This window comes from Berghia stephanieae, chromosome 1 (assembly GCF_034508935.2).
Source record: "Berghia stephanieae isolate SIO BIC M18660-M18661 chromosome 1, UCSD_Bste_1.3, whole genome shotgun sequence".
Taxonomy (NCBI): domain Eukaryota; kingdom Metazoa; phylum Mollusca; class Gastropoda; order Nudibranchia; family Aeolidiidae; genus Berghia; species Berghia stephanieae.
In genome coordinates, this window is record NC_088360.1 from 74,198,041 (window position 1) to 74,221,276 (window position 23,236).

The following is a 23,236-nucleotide window of genomic DNA, read 5'->3' on the forward strand; positions in this document are numbered from 1 at the left end:
TGTTCGTGCAAAAATGTCATACAACTGTAACGTAACAGAACAATCCCAATGGATAAATTAGATTTTGATAAGTTCCCTTTATTCATCCCCAAAGGGAAAATTTTCTTTAGAATAATCTTCAAAGAAAGATGAATAACCCAGATGTCACCCCCAGTGATGCAAAGTGAGCTGGGGCAAAGTGACTTGCTCAAGGCCACATAGCGCCACAGGGGATTGGACTTGTTACCTTCTGGGTATCAAGCAAAGACCATACCAATTTGCCTTGCTGTCACTTAACTACATCGATGTCTCTGAAATTTAATTTATTACATTTCTTGACAATTTTCACTGTGTTTTAAGTTAGTGAAATTTCAAACTATGATATTGTTCAAATTAGGGAAATAGATGGGGTGGTACGAACAGGTTGTTCAACAAGATCTGAAAGTTGTAAATAAGTTGTAAATTTGACGCATTAATGGTAGGTAACTTGTAGATTTACATCTATGGTTGACCATATTTAATATCAACATGGACAACCTCAACCATTCCCCCTCCCTCCTCCTTCTTTAGCATCTGCAACCCACTTACATCTGCATATGTCGACTTTACAATTACCATCACCATAAGAACAAATTAAGTGGATATTGCTCTATATAAAAGCTCACGTTTCTTTATATGTTTATTTATCTTATATCATCTTTTTTTTTATTTCTCAGTCCATATTGGAAAATCTGGATGTGCCTTCTATTATAAAAATCCTCATGCAGATCCTGTATGATGCTGCCATGCCCATGTAAGCAATTCATTTCTATTGTTTTACTATTCTACTCTCCATCAATGTTGTGTCTATTTCATAGGTTTATCTCCCATGATATTCAAGAGATTTGTGGCTGATAGATTTACATTTGCTTTTTGCACAAGAACAGTATATTTAACCCCCCCCCCCCCCCCCCCCCCCAAAAAAAAAAAAAAAATCAATGTTTGAGCAAACCTTGAACTCTGTGCTGAAGTAATGATCTTTGAGATATTTTGCATTTAGATATCAGTAAAATTTCATTTACCTTTTATCAAATTGAGCCTATTCAATTGCATTATAATAAGCATACTGTTATATTTAATATTTTCATTTCTGTGACTTCATTTGGCGAATCTCTTAAATTGTTTAAATGGTTCGTAATAAATTACCACTTTGTCAATGGGAAACAGAAATTTCACTATTTTCTCAAAATCTTCTTGTTTATATGTCTGAGATGATGATAATAATTCAAAAGAATTTTGTCAGAATTACCTCTGTCAAATGGTGTAATGAGAATTTACCAATTTGAAATGCTTTTGTTGTAAACATTTATATTATCAAATGATGTTGTGAGTCTCTTTTCTTTCTTTCTTTTTTTTTTTTTTAACTGGGAAAGTAAATTAAGATCTGATAATTAATATTCTTTGCTTTATATAAAAAATTACAATCAAATTGATGTAATTTCAGGGATTCCAATCAGCTATACTGTGGGACTTGGGGTAGGCGAGAAGGTAAGCTCTTTATCCATTTAAGTTTCTTACTTTTTTATTGTTTCCAATAATTCAAAATTGTGGAAAGCAAATTATTTGGGTGACCAATGTAAACAAATAGATTTTTAAAGACTTTTAAAATTACTCTCTGTCTCTCTCTTCTTCTTCTTTATCTCTCTCTCTCTCTCTCTCTCTCTCTCTTTCTCTCTTCTCTCTATCTCTCTCTCTCTCTCTCACTCTCTCTCTCTCTCTCTCTCTCTCTCTCTCTCTCTCTCTCTCTCTCTCTCTCTCTCTCTCTCTCTCTCTCTCTTTCTCTCTCTCTCTCCCTCAAAACAACTATATTGCAAAATATATTTTACATTTGTTTATTACAGATGTAATTTGAGTTGTCTTTGGTTTGATCATTTTTGAAAATGAATTTTGAAAAATGGCAATTTGACCATTGTTTTAAAAATTCACCACTATGGTAAATAAACATGGGAAGTCTTACCCTCACTTAACTAACACAAAATGTCTAATAAATGCTTTGGACACATTCAATATTAGTATTAGAACTCAAATTGATACTGCTTATTGTTTGTCTATAGAAGATCAAAACAAGGCTGTTAGCTGTATGAAATATTCTATATCAAATGATTGAATCTGTAAAAAACTACTATGGTTTCCATGAAATAAAATCACAATGACGAAACTGACGATTCACATCTGATTTTCTTAATTTCTTTTCCCTGATTGAACCCAATAATTTTCTACTAGAGACAGACAGATCAAACAGAAAACTATTTACCAATAAACAAAAATCCCCCAAAAATTCAGGAATCCTTGACTGGAAATCAAACCTCTGACACTCTTGATCACATCTGACGCAGCCCCATCCTGTAAAATTTAAAACCATGCCGCTGGCTATAATGAATTGTTCCTTACTATAATCTAGTACAGTCAGTTCCTATAATTTGTGAGACATTCCGTACAATGAAGTAACTTGTAATATATTCTTTGTTTTCCCCAGTTGTCCAATATGCTATGTCTTTCATGGTTTCCTTAGCTTTCTCCTCTGAGAAAGTATTAGAGTACCTCTGTAATGCTGACAACTTCACTGCCTGGCTCAAACGATTAACACTTGAGGCCCCTGAGGTAATTAAATTCTCAGATTCTCGTATTTTTATTTAAACCATGAGAAGCGTGAATCTCAAAAAGGGGTACTATGTTGTCCTTTTAAAAGAATTATGAAATTTTGGTCATTTTTACAAATTACATTTTTAGAATTTTCTCTGCGTTAATTGGATGAATAGTAACGTCCAGTTTTTCTATTGAATTATTTAAGGTCGAAACTTCTTTAAGGTGAAATTGAAAACTAGTTTAAAAAAAAAAAAATGGTTACTTTTATAATAATGTATATAGAACGTATTTGTAGAATGACTCATATACAATATATATATATTTTAAATTTTTTTTGAGGTATTAATTACACTTATGTCAAAGTGGTGATTTGAGGATATATCTCTTATTTTAATGTCATTTTAATAAATATTTTTGATGGCTCTGTACTTTTTCACAGGTTCTTGTGAAACATAACACATTTTTATTTGTATAATTGATTTTGATTTAATTTTAATTTTTAAAAGGCCCATGTGCGTAAGCAAGCATGCTTAGGACTACATCGGTTGTGTCTGGGGAAATCCAAGCAAAAGAAAGGAACAGCATTTCTTGTTCCTGTCTTAACACAACTTCTGACTTTCTTGTCTGACAAAGAGCTGTTTAAACCAAAAAAGCAGCACGAGGTAAGCAACATCTAGCACTGTCACACATGATAAAGAGTCATAAAGAATATACTCCTAATGAAATCAAAACAAAACAAACTTGTTTATTGGTGAGTCAGCTAAAAACTGTAATTTTCAATATTGAAATTAAAAGGAATACAAAACTCAATGTTAATTGAAAGAGACTGCAATTGTAGAATCCTAGCATTTTACTTTGTAATATCTATCACCATTAATAATTATTATATTATTGTGATACTGTGTTATTTACTTGAAAATGAAAAAAGAAATTCATTTGATCATAAATAATTAGGGAATTCAACACTCAAAATTCTTGAAATGTTGGATATCAACCTTATTTTTCTATTTATAGATGGAAATGAAAAGGGAAGAGAAGGAAATCTATGGTGCCAGTTGTCAGGACTATTTCATGTTCATCAGAATGTGTTTGGATGAACTCAACTCGGATCAGGTAGATATGAATCATTGTTTTTAAGATTGAAAAGATTTTAATTGAAAGAATTGCAAATTGGTTAAGAATAAGGTATGGCTCAGATTTGCCGAATATGCCAATAACAACCTTCAGTTGTCCTTCAGGTAGTCCTTCACAGCCATTAGGCCCATGTAATTGGAGTTTTATCTCATTTTCTACACATGAAACAGACAATATAACAATTAGTTGCTATCCTTTTGATAGGATGCTAGTCTTTCGTAAAGCACTTCCACCAGATCTTAAGAGACCCAACTACCCTAGCTAAATGAACAGGGGGTCAGAAAAAAATATCTACACCCGGGATGATCTCGACTTCCTCTTCGTGTGAAGCAAGTGATCTACCAACTGAGCTATCAGAACCCTCCATCATGTGCATCTGTTCTTGCTGGTGGGATGAGTTTGATGGTCTAATCAATTTGGAAGAAGTGATTGCAAGTTGGTTGTTGTGAATTTTGTGTACAGTTCTGACCTTGTCCGCTTTTTCTGCGTACTCTTAATGATTACAGGCCAAGATTTCTTAATAGGCCATAGACGCTTTTTCCAAGTAATAACTTGTGCAAGAAGGGCTAGAAATCTTGTATGTTAAGTTAATGCAAGTTTTATCTTTAAATTCAGATTTTCTGTCGCCTATGATTGATATCGGAATATTTAGCCACATGGGAATTTTTTTTCACAAATTAATTGACAACTATTTTATTGAGAACATTTGGATTTCTGATTTTGTCCTCCTCCTCTTTTCTTTACTTTATCTTCTTTTCTCTTCATTCTTCCTTTTTATTTAAAAAAAAAAATAGCTTTAGAAAGTCATATATGAATAAATAAAAAAAATCTCCCAACAGGCCAAAAATATCAACATGGATTCACTCCTGCGGCAAGTCACAGAAGACATACAAAATCGTCCTTACTATGAGACATACAAAGGCTTTGAGGAAGATGAAGGTTTACTTGGCTTACTGAATGTGGCGTCATCTATTTACAAACACAGTCCCGATTTTGCAGCAACAGATGCAAATGTGGTGAGTATGATTTGGAGTAAGCGAGATGTATTTGGTGAAAGTGACAAAACAATATTATTTTTTTTCTTATTTATTTTAAATCAGTACAGTTCTTTTGGGATTTAGAGTCTTATTTATCAAAGTGATGGTGTTTTTATTATCAACCTCATCAGATAATTATCTTCATTTTCGGTGTTGTTCTCATCTTCCTCCTATTCATCATCAACATCATCATCATTATCCTATCCTTATCAGTATCAATTTTATTGTCATCTTCATCCCATATATTGGAAATAGTTAACTTTTTAAATTGTTTTTATTAATTAAAAATTTTTTGGTAGTAGATTTGTAATATTTGATATGTCGTTTTAAGCAAAAAGTCAGCTTTTTTAATGTGATATATTTTTCATTGTCGAATTAATGTGATTCTTTTTACATTTCCTCTCTCATCAGATATTCTTAAACAATATGTTTGACTTCCTGTTTCTGGTACCCGACCCTCATTCTCCTCATTATCCGAAATGTAAGAGCTTGAAAACCCGACAGGCTGCCTATGATCTTATTGCTGAGATGTGCAGAGGGAACATGAGGATATACACTATTGCCATAGACACTTTCATGAAGCAGAACACAAGAGGTATAAAGCATATTTATTCATGGTCTTTTTACTGTTTGATAGGGCCCTCCTGTGTGGTCTAGAGGAATGACTTGCTTTTTGATCGGAAGGTCCCAGGTTCGAGCCTCGTTCGGTGCATAGTTGAGTCCTTGGAAACAGCTCTTTACTCATATTCTCTCACCGTACTCAGGTGTAAATGAGTACCTGGTCGTTAACAGCATTGTCTATCCAAAAAAATTATAATATCTCCTAAAAGGCGTCATGTCATGTAAAACATGTTCAGTGTTGCTATTAGGTAGAGACCCCTTGTAAAGCATTTTGTGCGCGTTAAGTGGATATTGCACGATACATAAGCTCAAGTTTATGCTATGGTTGGCATGAATTTATTTGTTGAGGAAAACTATGATGCAAGAACTCTTCAACATTATTTTTAAAATTGTACCTGTAACTTTATTGAAAAAGTAACTTCATATGTGAGTGATTATGTCCGTACTCTGTTTAAAGGGTAAATAACAAAGATAGATAGAGACCTATAATAGTTATTCCACAAAACACTGGGTATCAAGGTGGGAAATATTATTAAACATACTCTAATATTCCATTAATGATAAATTGTGACTTAATATTTCATTACATTCTTGTATTATCATGACTTATACCCTCCATATTATTTTTTTTTTTTACCCAGAGGCCCATTCTCCATACCCATGGGACTATTGGCCCCAAGAAGATGGCAGGGCTAAGTGTGGCTATGTAGGCCTCACCAATCTGGGGGCCACTTGCTACATGGCCACGGCTGTGCAGCATCTCTTCATGATACCAAAGCTGAGGCAATCTATCTTGAGTTTTCAGGTGATGAAGCCATATTTATATCCTATCGCACTACATGAATTCACTATTAATCAAAATCAAGCTTTCTGCAGTTGTTTTAAATTATATTCATTTGTCATGGAAAGGAAAAGCCAAATTTATTTGATATACCTACTTCTTCATAATCAAAACAATCCTAACTTCAATGGTGGGAAACAGTGATAAGTGGGAGGCTCTAATATGCAGATTCTTTCATTGTGTTTACAAATTCTTTTGGTTTCCTGTGCTAAACCATTTTCAGAGAGGGTTGTTGATTTTATTGTTGTTTTCTTTACACATTTTCATTATATTTCACAGGTTGACGAAGGCCGCCCTCATGCTCCAATGATGATGGAATTGCAAAGAATGTTTGCCTATCTACAGGTAATTGGCACATTTTTTAAAATATTTTTTTTTAATGTAATAGAGGAGTAACATCAATGGGATATTTTTTTTTCTGCTATGCAGAATTTTAAAGCTTTCGTCATGGATTTTCGAAAATACCATACATTTCCTAAAAACAAAAACATGGTGGTATTTTCAGTCATAAATTAATTAATTTGTTGAACTATAAAATATTGTTTACCTTATTTTCATCACACTGAAACAAGGCTCTATAATTTTTCAATTGAATTCATCTTTCTTTCTGATAACTTTCCCCTTTATCTCTCAATAACAGGAAAGTGAAAGACGAGCGTACAACCCAAAGAGTTTCTGTAAAACTTACACAATGGACAGGTGTCCCCTCAACACAGGGGAACAAAAAGATATGCAAGAGTTCTTTACAGATATCATTACTAAACTGGAAGAAACATCCTCAGAAATGGTATTCTTGATCTTCTTTTATTTTATTAGCTTTTTAAAATAGTGTATTTCTATTCTTTAGCAGAATTATTAATACATTTAATAATTACAAAATAAACGTTACTATTCATGTTCATTTAATCAGTATCTATACATTCTTTTTGAGATCATTGGACAAATTTTAGGATTTCTTATTCCATATTAGGATATTTTTTGGATTATTTTTCACAGAGATAGATTTAAACATTTAAAAATCACATTTTTACCTTGCAGTTCAGATTTTGGGGAGGAAATATAGAGATTTTTTGTTTATTGTTTGTGGCAGGTCTATGCTTTTATAACCAACTCTTAGAAATTATTGCAGTTTTTATTTTAAATTATTTTGTCATTTCAAAATAGCCTTGAAAGAGAGCAGTATTTTATGCAATTTGCATTTATAATTTTAATTTCAGAAAACTGTTATCAAAGAAATGTTTGGAGGAGAGACAACAAACAATGTGGTTTCCTTGGTCAGTATATTGCCACATCATTTTTATTCCTGAATTTGATTTTTCTATGAACTTATAAAAATTATCTTTCACTCTCGCTTTTCTTGTTTTGAAATTGTTTAAGATATTTGCTTGATTATTTGTAGTTATAGTTGTAACAAGTCACTTTTTTTTATTCTTTATTTCATATATTTAAAATAATTGGAGATGACAATTATTTTTTCTCTCTTTCCTCTCATTCCCAGGACTGTAATCATGTGAGCCGCACATTTGAAGAGTTCTACACGATAAGATGTGGAGTAGCCCACATGAAGGATCTCTATGTTAGTAGATTTGTGAATTAAAAAAAAAACCCAGACATAAATCCCCTTATTAAAAAAAAAAAAAAGAATAAAAATCAAGACCCAAAATGATAATCTATGCATTGTAATTATAGTCTCCTTCCGATCAGAGCTTGGCTCTGAAGTTTGCAATTGTATTTACCCCTAAAAAAAAGTCTACCTTTTAGGTTGAAGTTAACCAAAATAAGATTTTCTTTCTTTTTTTTTTTCTTTCTCTTTCTATCTTTGTGTCTTTCTGCCTTTCTTCTTTCTTTATGTCTTTATTTCTTTCTTTCTTTCTTTCTTTTTCTTTTCTATATTTCTCTCTTTCTTTCTCACTTTCTTGTCTTCTCTTTCTACTTTTTCCCTTCGTTGTACTTATTTTTTAATTAATTTATTTTTGTTTTATTTGTCATAATCCTGAAAATTTACTTGAACATGAATTGACAACCTCTATCTCATTGACTGAGAACTTCAACTTAAAACTCATTAATTTAATTTATGTTTCTAACCCATTTATATCCAATTTGAATATCAGGAATCTCTTGACGAAGTTACAGTAAAGGATATGTTGGAAGGAGACAATATGTATACATGTTCACAGTGTCACAAAAAGGTCCGGGCAGAGAAAAGGTAAGAATGTGAAAAACACAAAGACACCTCTAAGAGTTTTGTCATGTTATATTTTTATTATATTAGCAAGCACACATTTTGAAAAATTAATAAATTAATGTCCTATTTCAATACAGGATGAGAATCAATGTCGTTATGAAATGTGTTTATATTCCGTTATGAAAAGATAATTCTTTAACCCTAAGTTCGTCCATTTCCTGCCATTGTGGATCTAGAATTTTCTGATAAATTTGCTGTTTTAAAAGATTAATAAATGAAAATAAAATTAAAGAATAAGAATATACTGAAGTAAGTTCTAATACCACTTATTTTGGGTAACTGAACTGATTGATGTGCATTATTTGTGATTGATATGCATTATTTAAGGAATGCAAAAACAAAACAAAAACAACATCCAACCAGCAAAATAAGAAAAGTGGGGGGTAGGGGGGAAATAATGAAATAAACAATTTTAGATGAACAGAACAGTTCCCTGAAGTTCTATTGATATACCTTCCGAATGTTAATGGATGATTAAACAGAACAGTGCCCTGAAGTTCTATTGATATACCTTCCTAATGTTGATGGATGATTTTTACTCATAAGGAATTGATAAGATCCTATTGAATTTCCCCAGAACATGTTTTCGCAAACTTCCTCAAATCCTGTGTTTTAATACACTGAGGTACTCTTTCAACATGATCACAATGATGAAAGAGAAGGTCAACACTCATTTCTCTTTTCCGGATTCCCTTGATATGTCTCGATATATGGAGCAGAACCTTATTGGGAAAGATAAGATCAAAGGTTAGTTTACACTTTAATATTATGTTTCTTTTTAAAATGTTTATTTGTTCTTGCTTTGAATCTCTCTCTCTCTCTCTCTCTCTCTCTGTTCTCTGTCTCTCTCCCCCTGTTCTCTGTCTCTCTCTCTCTCTTCTCTGTCTCTCTGTCTCTCTCTCCCTGTTCTCTGTCTCTCTCTCTCTTCTCTGTCTCTCTCTCTCTCTGTGTTCTCTCTCTCTCTGTTCTCTGTCTCTCTCTCTCTCTCTCTCTCTCTCTCTCTCTCTCCCTGTTCTCTGTCTCTCTCTCCCTGTTCTCTGTCTCTCTCTCTCTCTTCTCTGTCTCTCTGTCTCTCTTCTCTGTCTCTGTCTCTCTCTCTCTCTCTCTCTCTCTCTCTCTCTCTCTCTCTCTTTCTCTCTCTCTTTCTCTCTCTATGTGTGTGTGTGTGTGTGTCTACTCTCCACACCGTACTCCTGAAAATCCTGTTGATAATGGAAATAAAATTATTTTTCTTCTCATCTTAGTTCTTTCTTTTTTTTTTTTAAATGAATTTTTACTCTTGATTTATTATTTACTCACAACACTACCTTACAGATCTTATCTCATTTTATCTCATAGATGTAGAAGGTGAGAGTCATGAAGACTCAGAGAATGAACAAGCCTATGAATACAGACTGATTGGAGTGACAGTTCATGTTGGTAGTGCTGAGGGAGGCCATTACTACAATCTCATCAAGGACACATGCACCAATAAGTGGTCAGTTCCGATGGTTTACTTGTTTATTGACACTTGGATATGAAATCTCGTATATGACTAGGAGGTAGTGAGGAAGGATAAAGGCCAGTATGTGTGGTGAAGAATTCATTAAAGACAAGTTTTGTCATATATATTTTGTAAAAGGTGCATGATATTGAGGGACTTAGATGTTCTGCCATCGCCACTGTACTGTTCACATCGTTGTTGCTGGGTGTGGTCTTCTGACTTTTTATGGTAGGCAGGAGATCACTTACTGAGTCTTCTACCCCCCATTGATCTGTTTTAAGAGTTACTTTGAATGAGATTACTTGGTTTGTCTTGGCAGTGTAGTATTAGTTTTGGGAGGTGATATTTTTTTCATCATATTTCATCTTCTCATTAATTCATCTAAGTACTGTTATGTACAGATAGTTATATTTTTGTTTCGAACATATATTGATCTTGTAAACATTTAAGTGTATTCCTCTTAGTGGGATCCCATGCTGGTGTCTGGATGAGACTTTTATGTGATCTCAATCTAGGTACATTGATGGTATGCTCTTGGAATCTACATCTGTTCCCCAATTGAACCAATTCCCCTCTTGTCTAACTTTTACTTGGGTATTTTGATTTTAATTCTAGATTTTTTTGATTATCCCTTTTAACTGGCACTGATATGTCCTAAATGTGCTGCAAGCACCATAAAATACTCTAAAACTAAAACATTGTCGTTGCTTGTTCCCTAGGATACTGAAATCAATTGACCTTTTTTTTTAGTTTAGTGAATGAAAATCTGTTTAGAAGATAGCATAAGAATTGTTGGGTTCTGAATATCCATTACTTTTAAAAAGACTATTGTGGTATCAATCATGGTTTCATTAGTATTTACCTTAAAGTGTAATCCAGCCTAGTTTAATTCATTTTAGTTATGTTTGGTGTCAGTGTGTAGAAGGTGAAGGCAATAGTGTCAAGTTGTGGGTGGTTTGACTTGTGATTACGAGGCTTTCAGATGTATTTTGAATGGTGTCGTGTCATAAAGAAAAGTTAATTTAGCATTGTTTCATGTTTAGGCTATGCCAAACGAATTGTTGTTTTATTTTTTGGTAACATTCGACACAAATAGACATCATTGTTGAATTATTTTAACTAGATGTGTTCATGAGTTTTTCTGGGATGAATATTGAAAGGCAATTTAAAAGCTGATGCTCTAACACCAAAAGAAAAGCAGAATTATCTTCTCAAAGGGTTGAGGAAGTGTGAACAAAGTTTATGCTTTGTTCATAATTTTTGGACTCTATAAATGCTACTACTGCAATTCTTTTGAAGGCAAATCCAGTTTCGGATTATTTTTCATTATTTATCCCATGTAAATTTATGAAAACCCTATATTTTCCACAAATAGCTTATTATAAGACTTTTTGTGTAGACTTACATAAACAACTCCTAGCACAGCCTCATACACCTTATTTTCACATTATGATCATGTCTTTAGTGAGGTAGCAAATACTTAATATATGAAAATTGTGATGCTATCAACAGGCATGATGAATTTTACAGCAAAATAAAAGTGATATTCAACTACTTTTTCTGTCCTCCCTCCTCCCAGGTACCACTTCAATGATGCCGATGTGAAAACATTTGATGCCAGTAATATTCCTCACGAAGCTTTTGGAGGAGAGATGAATGTGAGTCAAATGCCATTCATTCAATCCTTTAACATTTTCTTTGTAACCTAATTGACAGCATGTGTATTATTTGTGCCATGTAGCATTTATTGAATAAAAATTAACATAAGAATTTGAAGTCAAATTCTAGTTATATTAACAGTAGGCCATGCTTAGTAAAAAATAGGAAACCCATTGAATCCTTCTCTTATTGGTCAGTATCACATGCTCATAAATTTTGCAGAATGGCTGTCTGAGATGTAAGGTTGTATTTTGGCAGATTGTCGCAAGAAATTCGAAGACTTGTGAAATTGTAATGACAATTTCATTAGATAATGACAATTTCATTAGAAATGGCACAAATGAATAAATTTATCAATTAGATTTAGTTCGTCAAAGGTGAGGGGATGGTGGTGTTGTGGTTGTGGACATTACTGTGAGCTGGCTTAGGATGATCTCCAGGGAGATTGAGATAGTGATATGTGTAAGAGATAAAACATTTTTAGAAAATAACAATTTTTATGGCAATAAAGGAATGATTTTTGTTTAAAACAACAATGAGATGTCTTTTTAAAAAATATGTTTTCTTTCTTAAACTTGATATGTTTATATACCATATCTATTTCTCAGGGTAAAACCTTTGATACTGTGTCTGAAAAGTATCTGGATTTTCCAATAGAAAAGGTAAGCCTCTAACAATCGATCTTAAGAATTTACTCTGGCTTCTCATCAATTAAAGTGTTAAATATAAAGTAGCAATATATGTGTACATAAACCTGACTTCCCTGCAGACTTGATAAACAAATATACACCCAATAGACAAAAACACACTCATCATCAGTAAACCAAAAATGTAACCATGAAACGTTTAAATATTAAACATTACAAGCCCAGCTTACACAGTATCCAGTTAGATTGTTCAAAGATGTGTCCAAAAATGTATATGTATAATGAAAATTTTATATATTATAATGATCCATCTGTGCCTCCGGCCCGGCATGTGCATATATGTGTTTGTTATAATGTATTTGCTCATTTGTTTATGTAGGTATATGTGTGACGGTGTGGATATATAATGAAAGTTGTTAATCACTTTCTTATCTAAGAATACTCAAGGTAGAGATGAGATTTTATTTAATATATCAGTTTGATAATGAGAGAGATGTTCTCAATTGTTTAGTATGATAAGTAGAATGCCTAATTGAGAATATAAGAAAAAGAAAGGATAAGAAAAGAGGGAAAACTGTACATTGTCAAACTCAAATTGCACTTATTTCCTCTTAATGATGTATTCTCTGTTGTCAGTCAATATCAAAGATTTTTTGTACAGGAGATGATGATGATGATGATATATTATCAGTAAACTAAGAAATCTGAAATGATGCTCTGATCTTACAGACAAATAGTGCCTACATGCTTTTCTACGAACGGGTGTTCCCTAAAGCAGAGAAAGAAAAAGTAGAGTACAACTTTGAATTATCTGCAGACCTTGCTACGGTAAGCTTTAAGAGGAAAAAATTATATATTAGATTCAGCTCTTTGTTGTGTTTTATTTTAGGAATATTTCCAATTACCAATTGATACTTGTTCTCTTCTCCTCTATCTTTCTATCTACCTTTTATCTATCCCTCTCCCCTTCCCCCTCTCTACCTCTTTGATGTCCAAATTTGATCAGAAATGAAAAAGAGAAGAAAAGAAAGGGGAAAAAAACTGAACTAAAACAAATTGTTATATATTATTCTATTAAAACTGATGCTATTTATGAATATATTTGAATGATTGTGTTGAAAAACTAATTATATGTCAGATAATTTTTTTTCATTTTTTAAAAGTAGTTTTTATCAATCTAAAAGGTTTTATATGTACCTAATTTTTATCTATTTTCTCAGTGGATATGGAGTGACAATACACAGTTTCTCAAAGATAGAAGTATCTTTGACAGAATGTATTTTGAGTAAGTTTACACTTTTGACAATTCAGCTTTGATAGCCTCAGAGCTTTTTTCCATTGTTGAACTTCGCAAATTGCCTTTCATCATTACCAGTAAATATTGTATTGTTAACTTCAAGGCCGTCCAGTTATTTCATTTTAGAATTAAAACAAAAAGGTTCACAAAGGTTTAGAATTTAAAATGAAATGAAATCACTTCAGCAATTAAAGTCATATCACACAAGTAAGATGCATTGCTGAAACAATTTTTATTTAAATTATTTTTTTCATAAATGAATACAATACTTTGAAACATTTCAATTTATGGAAAATAATGTTTAAAATTTTCTTTGCTACGTGATAATTGCACAGATTGTAACAATATTATTTAGCAGTTACCCCTTAAATGTTCGACTTTGGTCATTTGCCAGCTATGTACATGAAATAATTTTTTTTTTCATCTTTTCATCAGACACATATGGCAGATGTGTTCTCATCTGCCAGGCACTTTACATGTGGATGATACAGAGGAGGCCAATCATAAGGCTGTCATTCTGTCTTCGTGTTTTTTCCTTGAGTCTTTCATTCATGCCAAAGAAAAAGTAAGGATTGTTTGCATAAATTTTCATCCTTCTTTTATTATTTAAATTTCTTTCATTCGTTTTTTCTTTCTTTCTCTCTCATTTTCTTTCATTCGTTTTTTTATTTCTTTCTTTCTCATTTTTTCTTTCTTTCTTTTCTTTTTTTTCTTTCTTTCTTTATTTCTTAGATTGTTTTAAAAAATATATTCTTTCAAAGTTCCAGTTTAGATTGTTCAACAAAATCTTATAATGAAAATGCTAAAGTTTAATGGATCTAGTGACTATTATCCAATTTATGATGAAATTGAAAAAAAAAGTTAAAATAAGCTAATAATAGCAACAAAAAAACAAAACAAAAAAAATACCCACTAATTTTAAAACATTTTTTATGCTTCACTCTTTGCTTTTCTTTTTTTTAATCGCATCCTTTTCTTTCTTTATTTTCTTTCAGAAAGCAATGCCAAATTGGATAGATTACCTGATGAAGAAGTTCAGCAGTTGTTTGGGGCCTTGTGAGGTAATTTCACCTCATTTCAATTTATGATGCTTAAGGAAGAATTTCAAATAAGTAAAAAACAACATCAACAAAACCAATATTATAAACTTAAAGGAAAGAGAATTAAAAAAAAAAATTATTGAAACCATTTAAAATAAAAAAAAAGAAAGCATATCAATTACCAGCATTTTTTGTTTTTGCCTAGTAATTTAGCACATACTTAGATAATGTTTTATTTAAAGTTATCCCCTTTACTTAGATTTTTAGATAAGATGACTTGAGATAAATCAGTTGCTAATATGACAATGTTTTGTTTACTCGACTTAACATTGCCATCCTCTCGTCTTTCTTTGTAAATTAGATTGAAGCTTCCATTCATTTTATAATTGTTATTTATGTCGACTCTTGCTTGATAGTGGTCATTGAAGTTGACCTTGCAAATGCTATATCACCTAATGCTAAAACCGTTGGTCATTTGTTAAAAAAATTTCTTCCTATTACTCCAGTGGCTGCTAGAACACATGGCAGAGGATGACTGGTGGATCCAGCATATCCTTATCAAATGTCCCAACAGTATGATTCGACAGATGTTTCAACGTCTGCTTATCATGATGATCAAACAGCTAACCAAAGCTCCCAAGGACTATATTCCACTGGGGTTAGTATTCATTTTTATTTCATATTCCATTTAGAGGCTTTTTCAGGATTTTCAGATATTTTTTTTTCCTCTACATTTTCCCATATGTTGGTGAATTTCTTTTTAGATTTAACCACACTAAGTAACAAGACACTCACATGGAGCTAAAGCAGGAAGTCTTCACAGCTGCTTTACATTGTACCTATTTGATTTTCTTAATGTATGGTTTTGTGTATGGGGTCCAAGATAAACTGGAATATTCCAAAGTTGGTAATACTAGTGCAGTCTAAGCCTGAGACTTTCTTTTTTAGGGCACTAGCTCAGGTAACGGCTTAAGTTTCCTAGTGTTCTGTTTGCCTTAGAAACCACCTCATCGACATGGTTGGTCCCTCGAACAAGTGTTTCACTCCTTAACTAGAGTGAGTAGTCCTTCAGAGCCCATGGAGCCAGCAGTTTTTATAGCCTGAAAATAACGAGCAATCACTTGCTACCCTTGGGATAGGACATTAGTCCATTGCATGAGTCCTTAATTTCTTACACTCTAGACCACACCTTATATAGGTCATGACTCTTAGGTGTCTCTCTACTTGTATTTCCTTATGTTGTTGGTGGAGTTTGATTTCATTCTTCTTTATTCATATCCAATGAGAGCTTCTCCCTGCGGTTTCACTGAGGGTTTTAATTGCTTTTGCACTTCATCTGCCAATGATATTGAGCTCATGAAAGAGAGTTCATATATTTATGTCCTCACAAACCCTCTTGCTTTGACTTCATTTGTAAAGAAGTGTGAGGTTAGGGATTAGATACGCCTTTATGCCTTCTACCCATAGACAGATTCAATCATTTTCTTAATATCCCATTGTCATTTCTGTGATAAGATGTTTACAACTCTTCCCTTTGGTGATATTTTTTTCAGATTATTTTTTATCATATTGGTTTATAACAAATGACCTAGTGTAATATTGTTTAAAACGTGAATTATCACATGTATATTGCAGTGAAATAAGATTGGTGGATATGGCAGAGTCATGCAATCACAGTTGTCTCACCAGATTCATTATCAAGCTATTAGCGAATGTAAGTTGCACAATTATTTCTTATTAACCATTTGGGAAAATTAAATACATGGATGAAGAATACAAGGTGTGTGTCTTATCTATTTTAAATGAATTGTAGCATCTATTTATTTTATTTATATATCTAAAGAATACTTCATTGGATATTCTTGTCTTTAACAGTACCATAGGTGAATGAAAAATGCCATGCATCTTTTTGAGATCTGTGGTTTGAAGTTAGGAGATAAATATAGATGATTTTATTCATTTATTTCGCTCCCTTCTGCTCTCTTCTCTTTTCCCCTATTCTTCCATTCTCCCCTCTCTTCCCCATTCCTTCCACCATTCCCTTCCATACTCCCCTCGTCTCCTTCCTCCCCCCTTAATTTTGCAGCTGGAATGTGGAATGAGGCCCAGCAACAAATATCTTGCAGAGTATTTCACCTTCCTGTTTGAATTTGCCAAGCTCCAAGACTCGACACCTGACTTCCCATCTGCTTCTTTCCTGAATGCCGTCAACACCATCAGTATGGTGGTCAAGTTCTACATGGGGACCAAGGCCTCCCAGTCGGATTGTGTGAGTGTCTCTCCAAAATATAGGGAATAAGATAACCTTCTGTACAGATAACATACCGTCGAACCTAGCTATATTTCTTCTACACATCCCCTCCCCACCCCCCAATTCTCCGATAAACTTTCATATCCTCACTAATCTGTAGACTTTATCAAATTAATGATAAAACTTTATTATATTGTTAATTTGTTTTCTTAATATAATTAATATATATACCTTGGTCCATGACATGACGTGACTGTGTAATAAAATTGTACTGTATTTAATAATCTACTTCAATCAGTGCAAACTCTTTTTATTTGATGTTGTGTTTGCTAACATACACTGTGCTCTTAAAGACTGAAGGGCTGAAGCCCAGCAAGTTGTTGGATGGGAAAACATTAATTGATATTATTTTCCTGCTTATTTGTAATCAATGCTCTATACTTTTAGGTTGAGATACTGTCAGATGAGGAGGATGAAGATGACATCATAGTTATGTCCCCTGATGATGCACGTCCAACGGCCTTGAATAAAATGATATCACTCATTTCCTATTTGGTGGAATCTTCAAGAGAAGGACATGTGTTGAAACTAAGTGACTCAGATATGACTTACCTAATCAGAGGAAGAGTAAGAATAATTTATGATTAAGCATATCTTTACTTGTGTTTTGTTTTAAAATCGTTTTACATAAAGCAGCTTTTACTTGTCTTGTGCTATACTAATAACTGGCATAGTTGTTGATGATTTACTCATATATTATTTAAATTTGAAAAAAAATGCAGGTAACTTTGTGTATCTGTCAAGGTAGAATTTAATTTTGCTTCAGTCAAATTTTTTTATACCACAAAATTGTTATAATCTATTTTTGATAAATTCTTCCCTTTTCTATTTGATTCTGAATCTATAAGGTGCAAAAGGCCCATGAATGCAAATCTGTAGTAACAATAGCAAGACAAAATGAAACGATGGGTGTTATGGGGTCATCTTAAGACCATTCATTTGAAGGCTGTTGATGACGTAACCTGACAATGAACTCCATTATCTCATAGTTCTCAGGGAGAAACTAATTTTATATATTTGTCCTAATGTAAGGTTTAATGAATTTGAATGCATGGAAGTTTTTTGTTGTATTTCGGTTTAATCTATATTTAAAGAGTTTTGGAATCATGAGTGGAATGTTATCGCTATTGGTTGTTTTGTAAAGTCTTATTCAGTCATAAGTCAAATTAAGGAATGAACAGTGTTCATGAAAGGAATTCCATATATATATAATATATATATATATATATTATATATATATATATATATATATATATATATATATATATATATATATATATATATAATATATCAGATGGAAACCCACTTGTGAAATTAAAACGCTGTGCACAAAATAGCTAGTAAAACAGAGCAAACAAAAACACAGCCAGTCAGGCGTTTACACATTACATATATGGATGTATTTGTTCAATGGATATTACTCAGGCAAAATCGGCAAATTTATTTGAAGAAACTTCCCTGATCTTTTGTAAATTATGAAATAATTTGACACCGTTTTTCCCCTGCAGGGTCATCCTTTCCTAATGTACCAAGTCAGAGATAACATCAACATTGAGCACACTTGTAATCTCATTGTCAATTTGTGCACTCTGATTGAACCACTAGCTGTCTCTGTGAGTCTGATGAATGAATTTTTATTTTCATTTTTACTCAATGAGATTGTTTTGTTTTTTAAATGTATTTTTAATGGAAAAAAATATGCTGTTTATGTTGATTATTTTACATTAAGTGTATTTTTCAGTTTAAAAAATAAAATGATGCTGTTTAATTAAAAGAATAAGTGTAAGATGAGCTTGAGAGGTATTCATCGTTGAAATGTTTAGTTTATTTGCTCTTTTTGTTTATTTTGTTTTTGTTGGATTATGTGAATTGTTTTACTTATTATTGTTTTAAAATTCTCTTAAAAGTAAATTGAAAGCGTCAAATATTTTGATTTTTTTTTCTCCCATAGATAATAAATGCCATCTTCAACAACATCAAGAAACTCGGAGATGTAAGTGTTTTTCACAGTTTTCATTTTAATGTTGTTAAAATGTTAAGCCACCAATCACGTAGATCCATTTGTTACGATTAGCATAAAAGTGCTAAATCAGTTCATATCATCTAAAATAGTTGTCAATAATTAAAATTGAGTATTGTTACTAGTTGCATAATTTATTTTCCAATTGAAATTTCTTTTCTTTTTCAGCTTGCTAAACCTTTCTTTGACTTGTTGACGTTACTTACTGAATTCTCTGGCAGAATGCCTGGTTATCCCCCCTTCACTCAGCACATCATATCTAGACTTTGGGAGGTAAGATAATAAATTAGAATACTGTAAAGAGTTGAAATTGAAATTAAAAAATTGAATATACTATTGTTTAAAAATTAAATGTTTGGATATGTAAAAAAACCCCAAAAAAAACAAAGGGCAAGAGAGTTGATATTATGGAATTCTTCGGTTCTATGCATGGTTATTTGTATGTTCTCAATAATGTATGAATTGAGTAGGACTCTACTTCGTGTTCATGAATTTCTAAATTATCTTGGAGATATTGAATGGCGACTCATTGCTCTTTTCCTCACAATAGTTGACAAAAGTGACACCTCGTCCTTGCTTAGACTGGCTAACCAACAAAGTCATTCATAACAGACTGGCCAGACAGTGGACCCTGGACTGTTTGGAGTCATGGGTGGAACTCTATATGGTGGCTTACAATAGTAACATTGTTCGAATGGGTAAGTTGTGAGTCAGTAAAATATTCTTATTGCTGTCTTATTCTTTTTTTTTTTTTTACAATGTAAATTTACTTCATTAACAGAACAGTTTATCTTTACATATGTTATTTAATTAACAAATAATTTTAACTTTTTAAAAATAAATATTCTTATTGCTGTCTTATTCTTTTTTTTTTTTTTACAATGTAAATTTACTTCATTAACAGAACAGTTTATCTTTACATATGTTATTTAATTAACAAATAATTTTAACTTTTTAAAAATAACAAATAACCCCCGGCCCGCCCCCCTTCCCATTAAAAAAGGAAACATCAACTAAAAGCCAGGTGGTACTCTTCTTTTGTTGTTATCATTGTTGATTTTCTTTCTTTTTTTTTTTTTTTTTTTTTTTTTTTACTAGGAAAGGGGGGAGGGGTTCAAAGATAAACTGTTCTGTTTACAGAAGTATATGGAAGTAAATTTACATTGACTGTATAGAGTGAAATCTTATTGAAAGATAAACTGTTCTGTTTACAGAAGTATATGGAATTAAATTTACATTGACTGTCTAGAGTGAAATCTTATTGAAAGATAAACTGTTCTGTTTACAGAAGTATATGGAAGAAAATTTACATTGACTCTATAGAGTGAAATCTTATTGAAAGAAACTAAATACTGATACAAGGGTAGAGGGAATAGCAAAGCTAGAGTAAGAGGAAGCAGCAGGCCCACCGGAAATGTTTAGGTTGGACAAAAGTGATAGAGGGTAGATATATAAGATTGATATTACCGTATGGCTCATCAATGAAACATTAGCAAAACAAGTGAAAATGAAAAAGAAATAAGTGTAAGGTAGGTACTTGATTTATGACATAGCAAAAATTGATATAAAGAAAGGATGATGTTTACATCACTCAGCTCTTTGTTATGGTTTTTAGACGACTAGAGAGATGATATGTTCTCTCTAAATTCTCTCTAATAGACTATATACATTAAAAGTTACACATAGTCTTGTGCTTGGTTACAGATGTTTTAGAGGGCAGAACTTGTGAGCATTTCACTTAACTGCATGCCATTCTATATTATTGATTATATGTTGTTTATGTTTTTGATTTGTTTTTAAATGTTTTTATTTTAAAATTTTTTTTAATCCTAAAAAATTTTCTTATTTTACAGCAAGCGCTCAACTCCTTGTATCGTTGGTCCCCAATGATATGTTTAGGGCCAACTACAGGCCAAGGGTGATACCCACCTGTCCCAGTACTATAGTGGTGAGTTAAGTTTATGATTTGATAGAGATTATTTTATTTTTCATCAAATATTTAATTCCAACAGAAATATTGGAATACTTTTCTATGTAATTACTTTTGGGTGCTAACTTTGATAGCATTAAATTTTCATCCTCTCAAGATACTATTTTTCTTTATCATCGTTATTCATCTATTTTCTACTGTCAAAGTATGTTTCCAATGATTAATTAGAAGTTTCAAATCATTATGTTTGTTGTTTTTATTGAATAGCATCTTCAGGCACCACAGTTCATTATATGACAAGTTCAATAATCTTGCATCAACTTGTATTTTTTTTAAATCTAATTTATTTTTAAATCAAACGTCAGGATTCTACATAAAGAAGAAGTAGAAGAGGGAGATCAGTATTTTAAATTGTTTTGTTTTGGTATGTTTTATATTTTTAAAGTTAATATTTGCTGTAATTTCAGAGTGTGATATTAGGACAGAGTAAATTCCCAATTGTAAAATAATAAATCATGTCTTCAATATCTTTTTCTCTCTCCAGTGGGGCAAAGAAGACATTTCAGTCATGCATAGGGTAAGTGTATCGGACATATTTAGTTTTGATCTTGCAGCGGCTTTTTAATTTTAAACCATATTCTATTTAAAATAGAAAAAAATTTGCTGTGTATATTTTTTTTTAATTAGCGTAAAATTGACCTGTATATTTGGTTTGTGCAAAGTAAATGTTGATATTTATACTCTTCTCCCCTGACCCCTCCCCCTCACTACAGAGATTTGAAGAATGATGTATTTAGAACATTTGCTTGAGGCAATGATACACTCTTAGTTAAAATTAAAAGACTTGAATAGTAAACTTGTTTTTCACTCTCATTTTATTTTCAATTTCAACAGATATATCACCATCTTCTTCAGCTCCTTAAAAGAGCTCATGTACATATTGGTGAGTATCCATTCAGTATGAGAAATCCCGGTACCCTTAAATTTGTATATGAAGTTTGATTAATTTGATTTTGAGATTTATACATATAAATATACATTAAACTGTCTCCTTACCAACTCCTGAAATGTCCTAACTACTGAACACAAAACTTGATTTTTTAAAACTCTAATTCAAAAACAATAATTACGTGCTATGCATGATTTTGTTCAGAAAAACAATCTTTACAAACAGCGTTACATTCTTATTATTAAAACAAAGATTTTTCTCCAAATTTTAAGATGTACCAAACAAATTTGAATTGTATCATAACGAATGTGATTTTTCTACAGTTGGTAAGGAGATAGTCAAGGAATGGTTGGTCTGTCGGAAAATGCTTATTTATTTTTTTTGCTGTTGTCATAGCTCTGATTTTAATGTAATTGAAAAGTAAACGTGTAAAAGTTTTTGCCTGAACTTTGACCATAAAAAAAAATTTCTTTTAGATATTATAAATTTTCTCATTATCTGGTGGTAACTAAAAAAACTGGACTAATGATCTGTCACAATGGATGATCACTTTCATCATCATTACTGTCATTCCTTCCACAGCTCCTTATGAAAGTCAACAAGCCAACATGGTTGGACCCTCTCATGCTAAACTGATGTCTCTGTTCTCGGTGCTAAATTATTGTATCTACTCCAGGAGAGAAAAACTCATGGTATGCTTGCTTTTATATCAAGTCAGTTTTATTTCATAATATTCTGAATACAGCCTTTTTTTTCTTAGTTATCAAATGTGAGGAATTGTAGGCAATACAAACTACGCAGAAAAATGCTTAATATTCATAATTTGCACATAGGAATAAGAAATACTTTGTGTCAATTTCCGCTCTTTTAATCTTTGTAAATTACATCTCTTGACTGATACTGCCCGTCCACCCCCACATCTGCTGCACCTCAAGCCTCTTTTGGCAAGAAAAATAAACACCTTTTTGTGATCCGATCTATGAAAGTTGGTTTGTTGTGCTTTAGAAATCAGGTGTTCTTAATTTATTTTATGGCACTCAAGATAACCAACTTGGTTTTTTTTTCATTAATGAAACCTTTATTGATATTTTTTTTCCCCAGTGAATAATAAGTTGGTACATGTTTTTGTGTCAGTCTAAAAATTTCATTAATTTTTAAAGTTTTGAAAATGCCTTTTTCACCTTAGAGACAAAAGATAAAACCGTCATTCAAATTTATCTTATTTAATCCCTCCAGTTCACTCCTTACTTCATGGATTTGTGGCAACTCTTCCATCCATTCATGCTAGAACCCCAGGTTCCTCTCAATCACAACAAGCAGGTATGTCATCATTTATGTATTTAAATTGCATTCAGAGGCTTATTTTGATGGAATATCCTGGATGTTTCTAAATGTCATTCATAATTCTATATTATAAT

The 23,236-nt window shown here is 32.1% G+C and overlaps 1 protein-coding gene across 2 annotated transcripts in view; it reads left to right on the forward strand.

Moving 5' to 3' along the window:
• Nucleotides 1-23,236, forward strand: part of LOC144956704 (ubiquitin carboxyl-terminal hydrolase 34-like) — a 71,965-nt gene that overhangs the window by 32,416 nt on the left and 16,313 nt on the right. For both annotated transcript variants that reach the window (XM_078887386.1, XM_078887376.1), the window contains exons 33-66: nt 696-772; nt 1,463-1,506; nt 2,495-2,619; nt 3,111-3,266; nt 3,619-3,717; nt 4,578-4,754; nt 5,187-5,370; nt 6,038-6,201; nt 6,517-6,582; nt 6,878-7,024; nt 7,455-7,511; nt 7,736-7,813; nt 8,349-8,443; nt 9,060-9,229; nt 9,821-9,959; nt 11,545-11,623; nt 12,233-12,286; nt 13,001-13,099; nt 13,492-13,556; nt 14,004-14,133; nt 14,564-14,629; nt 15,115-15,266; nt 16,244-16,322; nt 16,695-16,877; nt 17,307-17,486; nt 18,428-18,532; nt 18,871-18,912; nt 19,108-19,212; nt 19,490-19,637; nt 20,793-20,887; nt 21,414-21,446; nt 21,764-21,812; nt 22,401-22,510; nt 23,055-23,138. In XM_078887386.1, the coding sequence (XP_078743512.1) occupies nt 696-772; nt 1,463-1,506; nt 2,495-2,619; nt 3,111-3,266; nt 3,619-3,717; nt 4,578-4,754; nt 5,187-5,370; nt 6,038-6,201; nt 6,517-6,582; nt 6,878-7,024; nt 7,455-7,511; nt 7,736-7,813; nt 8,349-8,443; nt 9,060-9,229; nt 9,821-9,959; nt 11,545-11,623; nt 12,233-12,286; nt 13,001-13,099; nt 13,492-13,556; nt 14,004-14,133; nt 14,564-14,629; nt 15,115-15,266; nt 16,244-16,322; nt 16,695-16,877; nt 17,307-17,486; nt 18,428-18,532; nt 18,871-18,912; nt 19,108-19,212; nt 19,490-19,637; nt 20,793-20,887; nt 21,414-21,446; nt 21,764-21,812; nt 22,401-22,510; nt 23,055-23,138 (3,636 nt within the window). The remainder of the gene's footprint in view (nt 1-695; nt 773-1,462; nt 1,507-2,494; nt 2,620-3,110; nt 3,267-3,618; nt 3,718-4,577; nt 4,755-5,186; nt 5,371-6,037; nt 6,202-6,516; nt 6,583-6,877; nt 7,025-7,454; nt 7,512-7,735; nt 7,814-8,348; nt 8,444-9,059; nt 9,230-9,820; nt 9,960-11,544; nt 11,624-12,232; nt 12,287-13,000; nt 13,100-13,491; nt 13,557-14,003; nt 14,134-14,563; nt 14,630-15,114; nt 15,267-16,243; nt 16,323-16,694; nt 16,878-17,306; nt 17,487-18,427; nt 18,533-18,870; nt 18,913-19,107; nt 19,213-19,489; nt 19,638-20,792; nt 20,888-21,413; nt 21,447-21,763; nt 21,813-22,400; nt 22,511-23,054; nt 23,139-23,236) is intronic.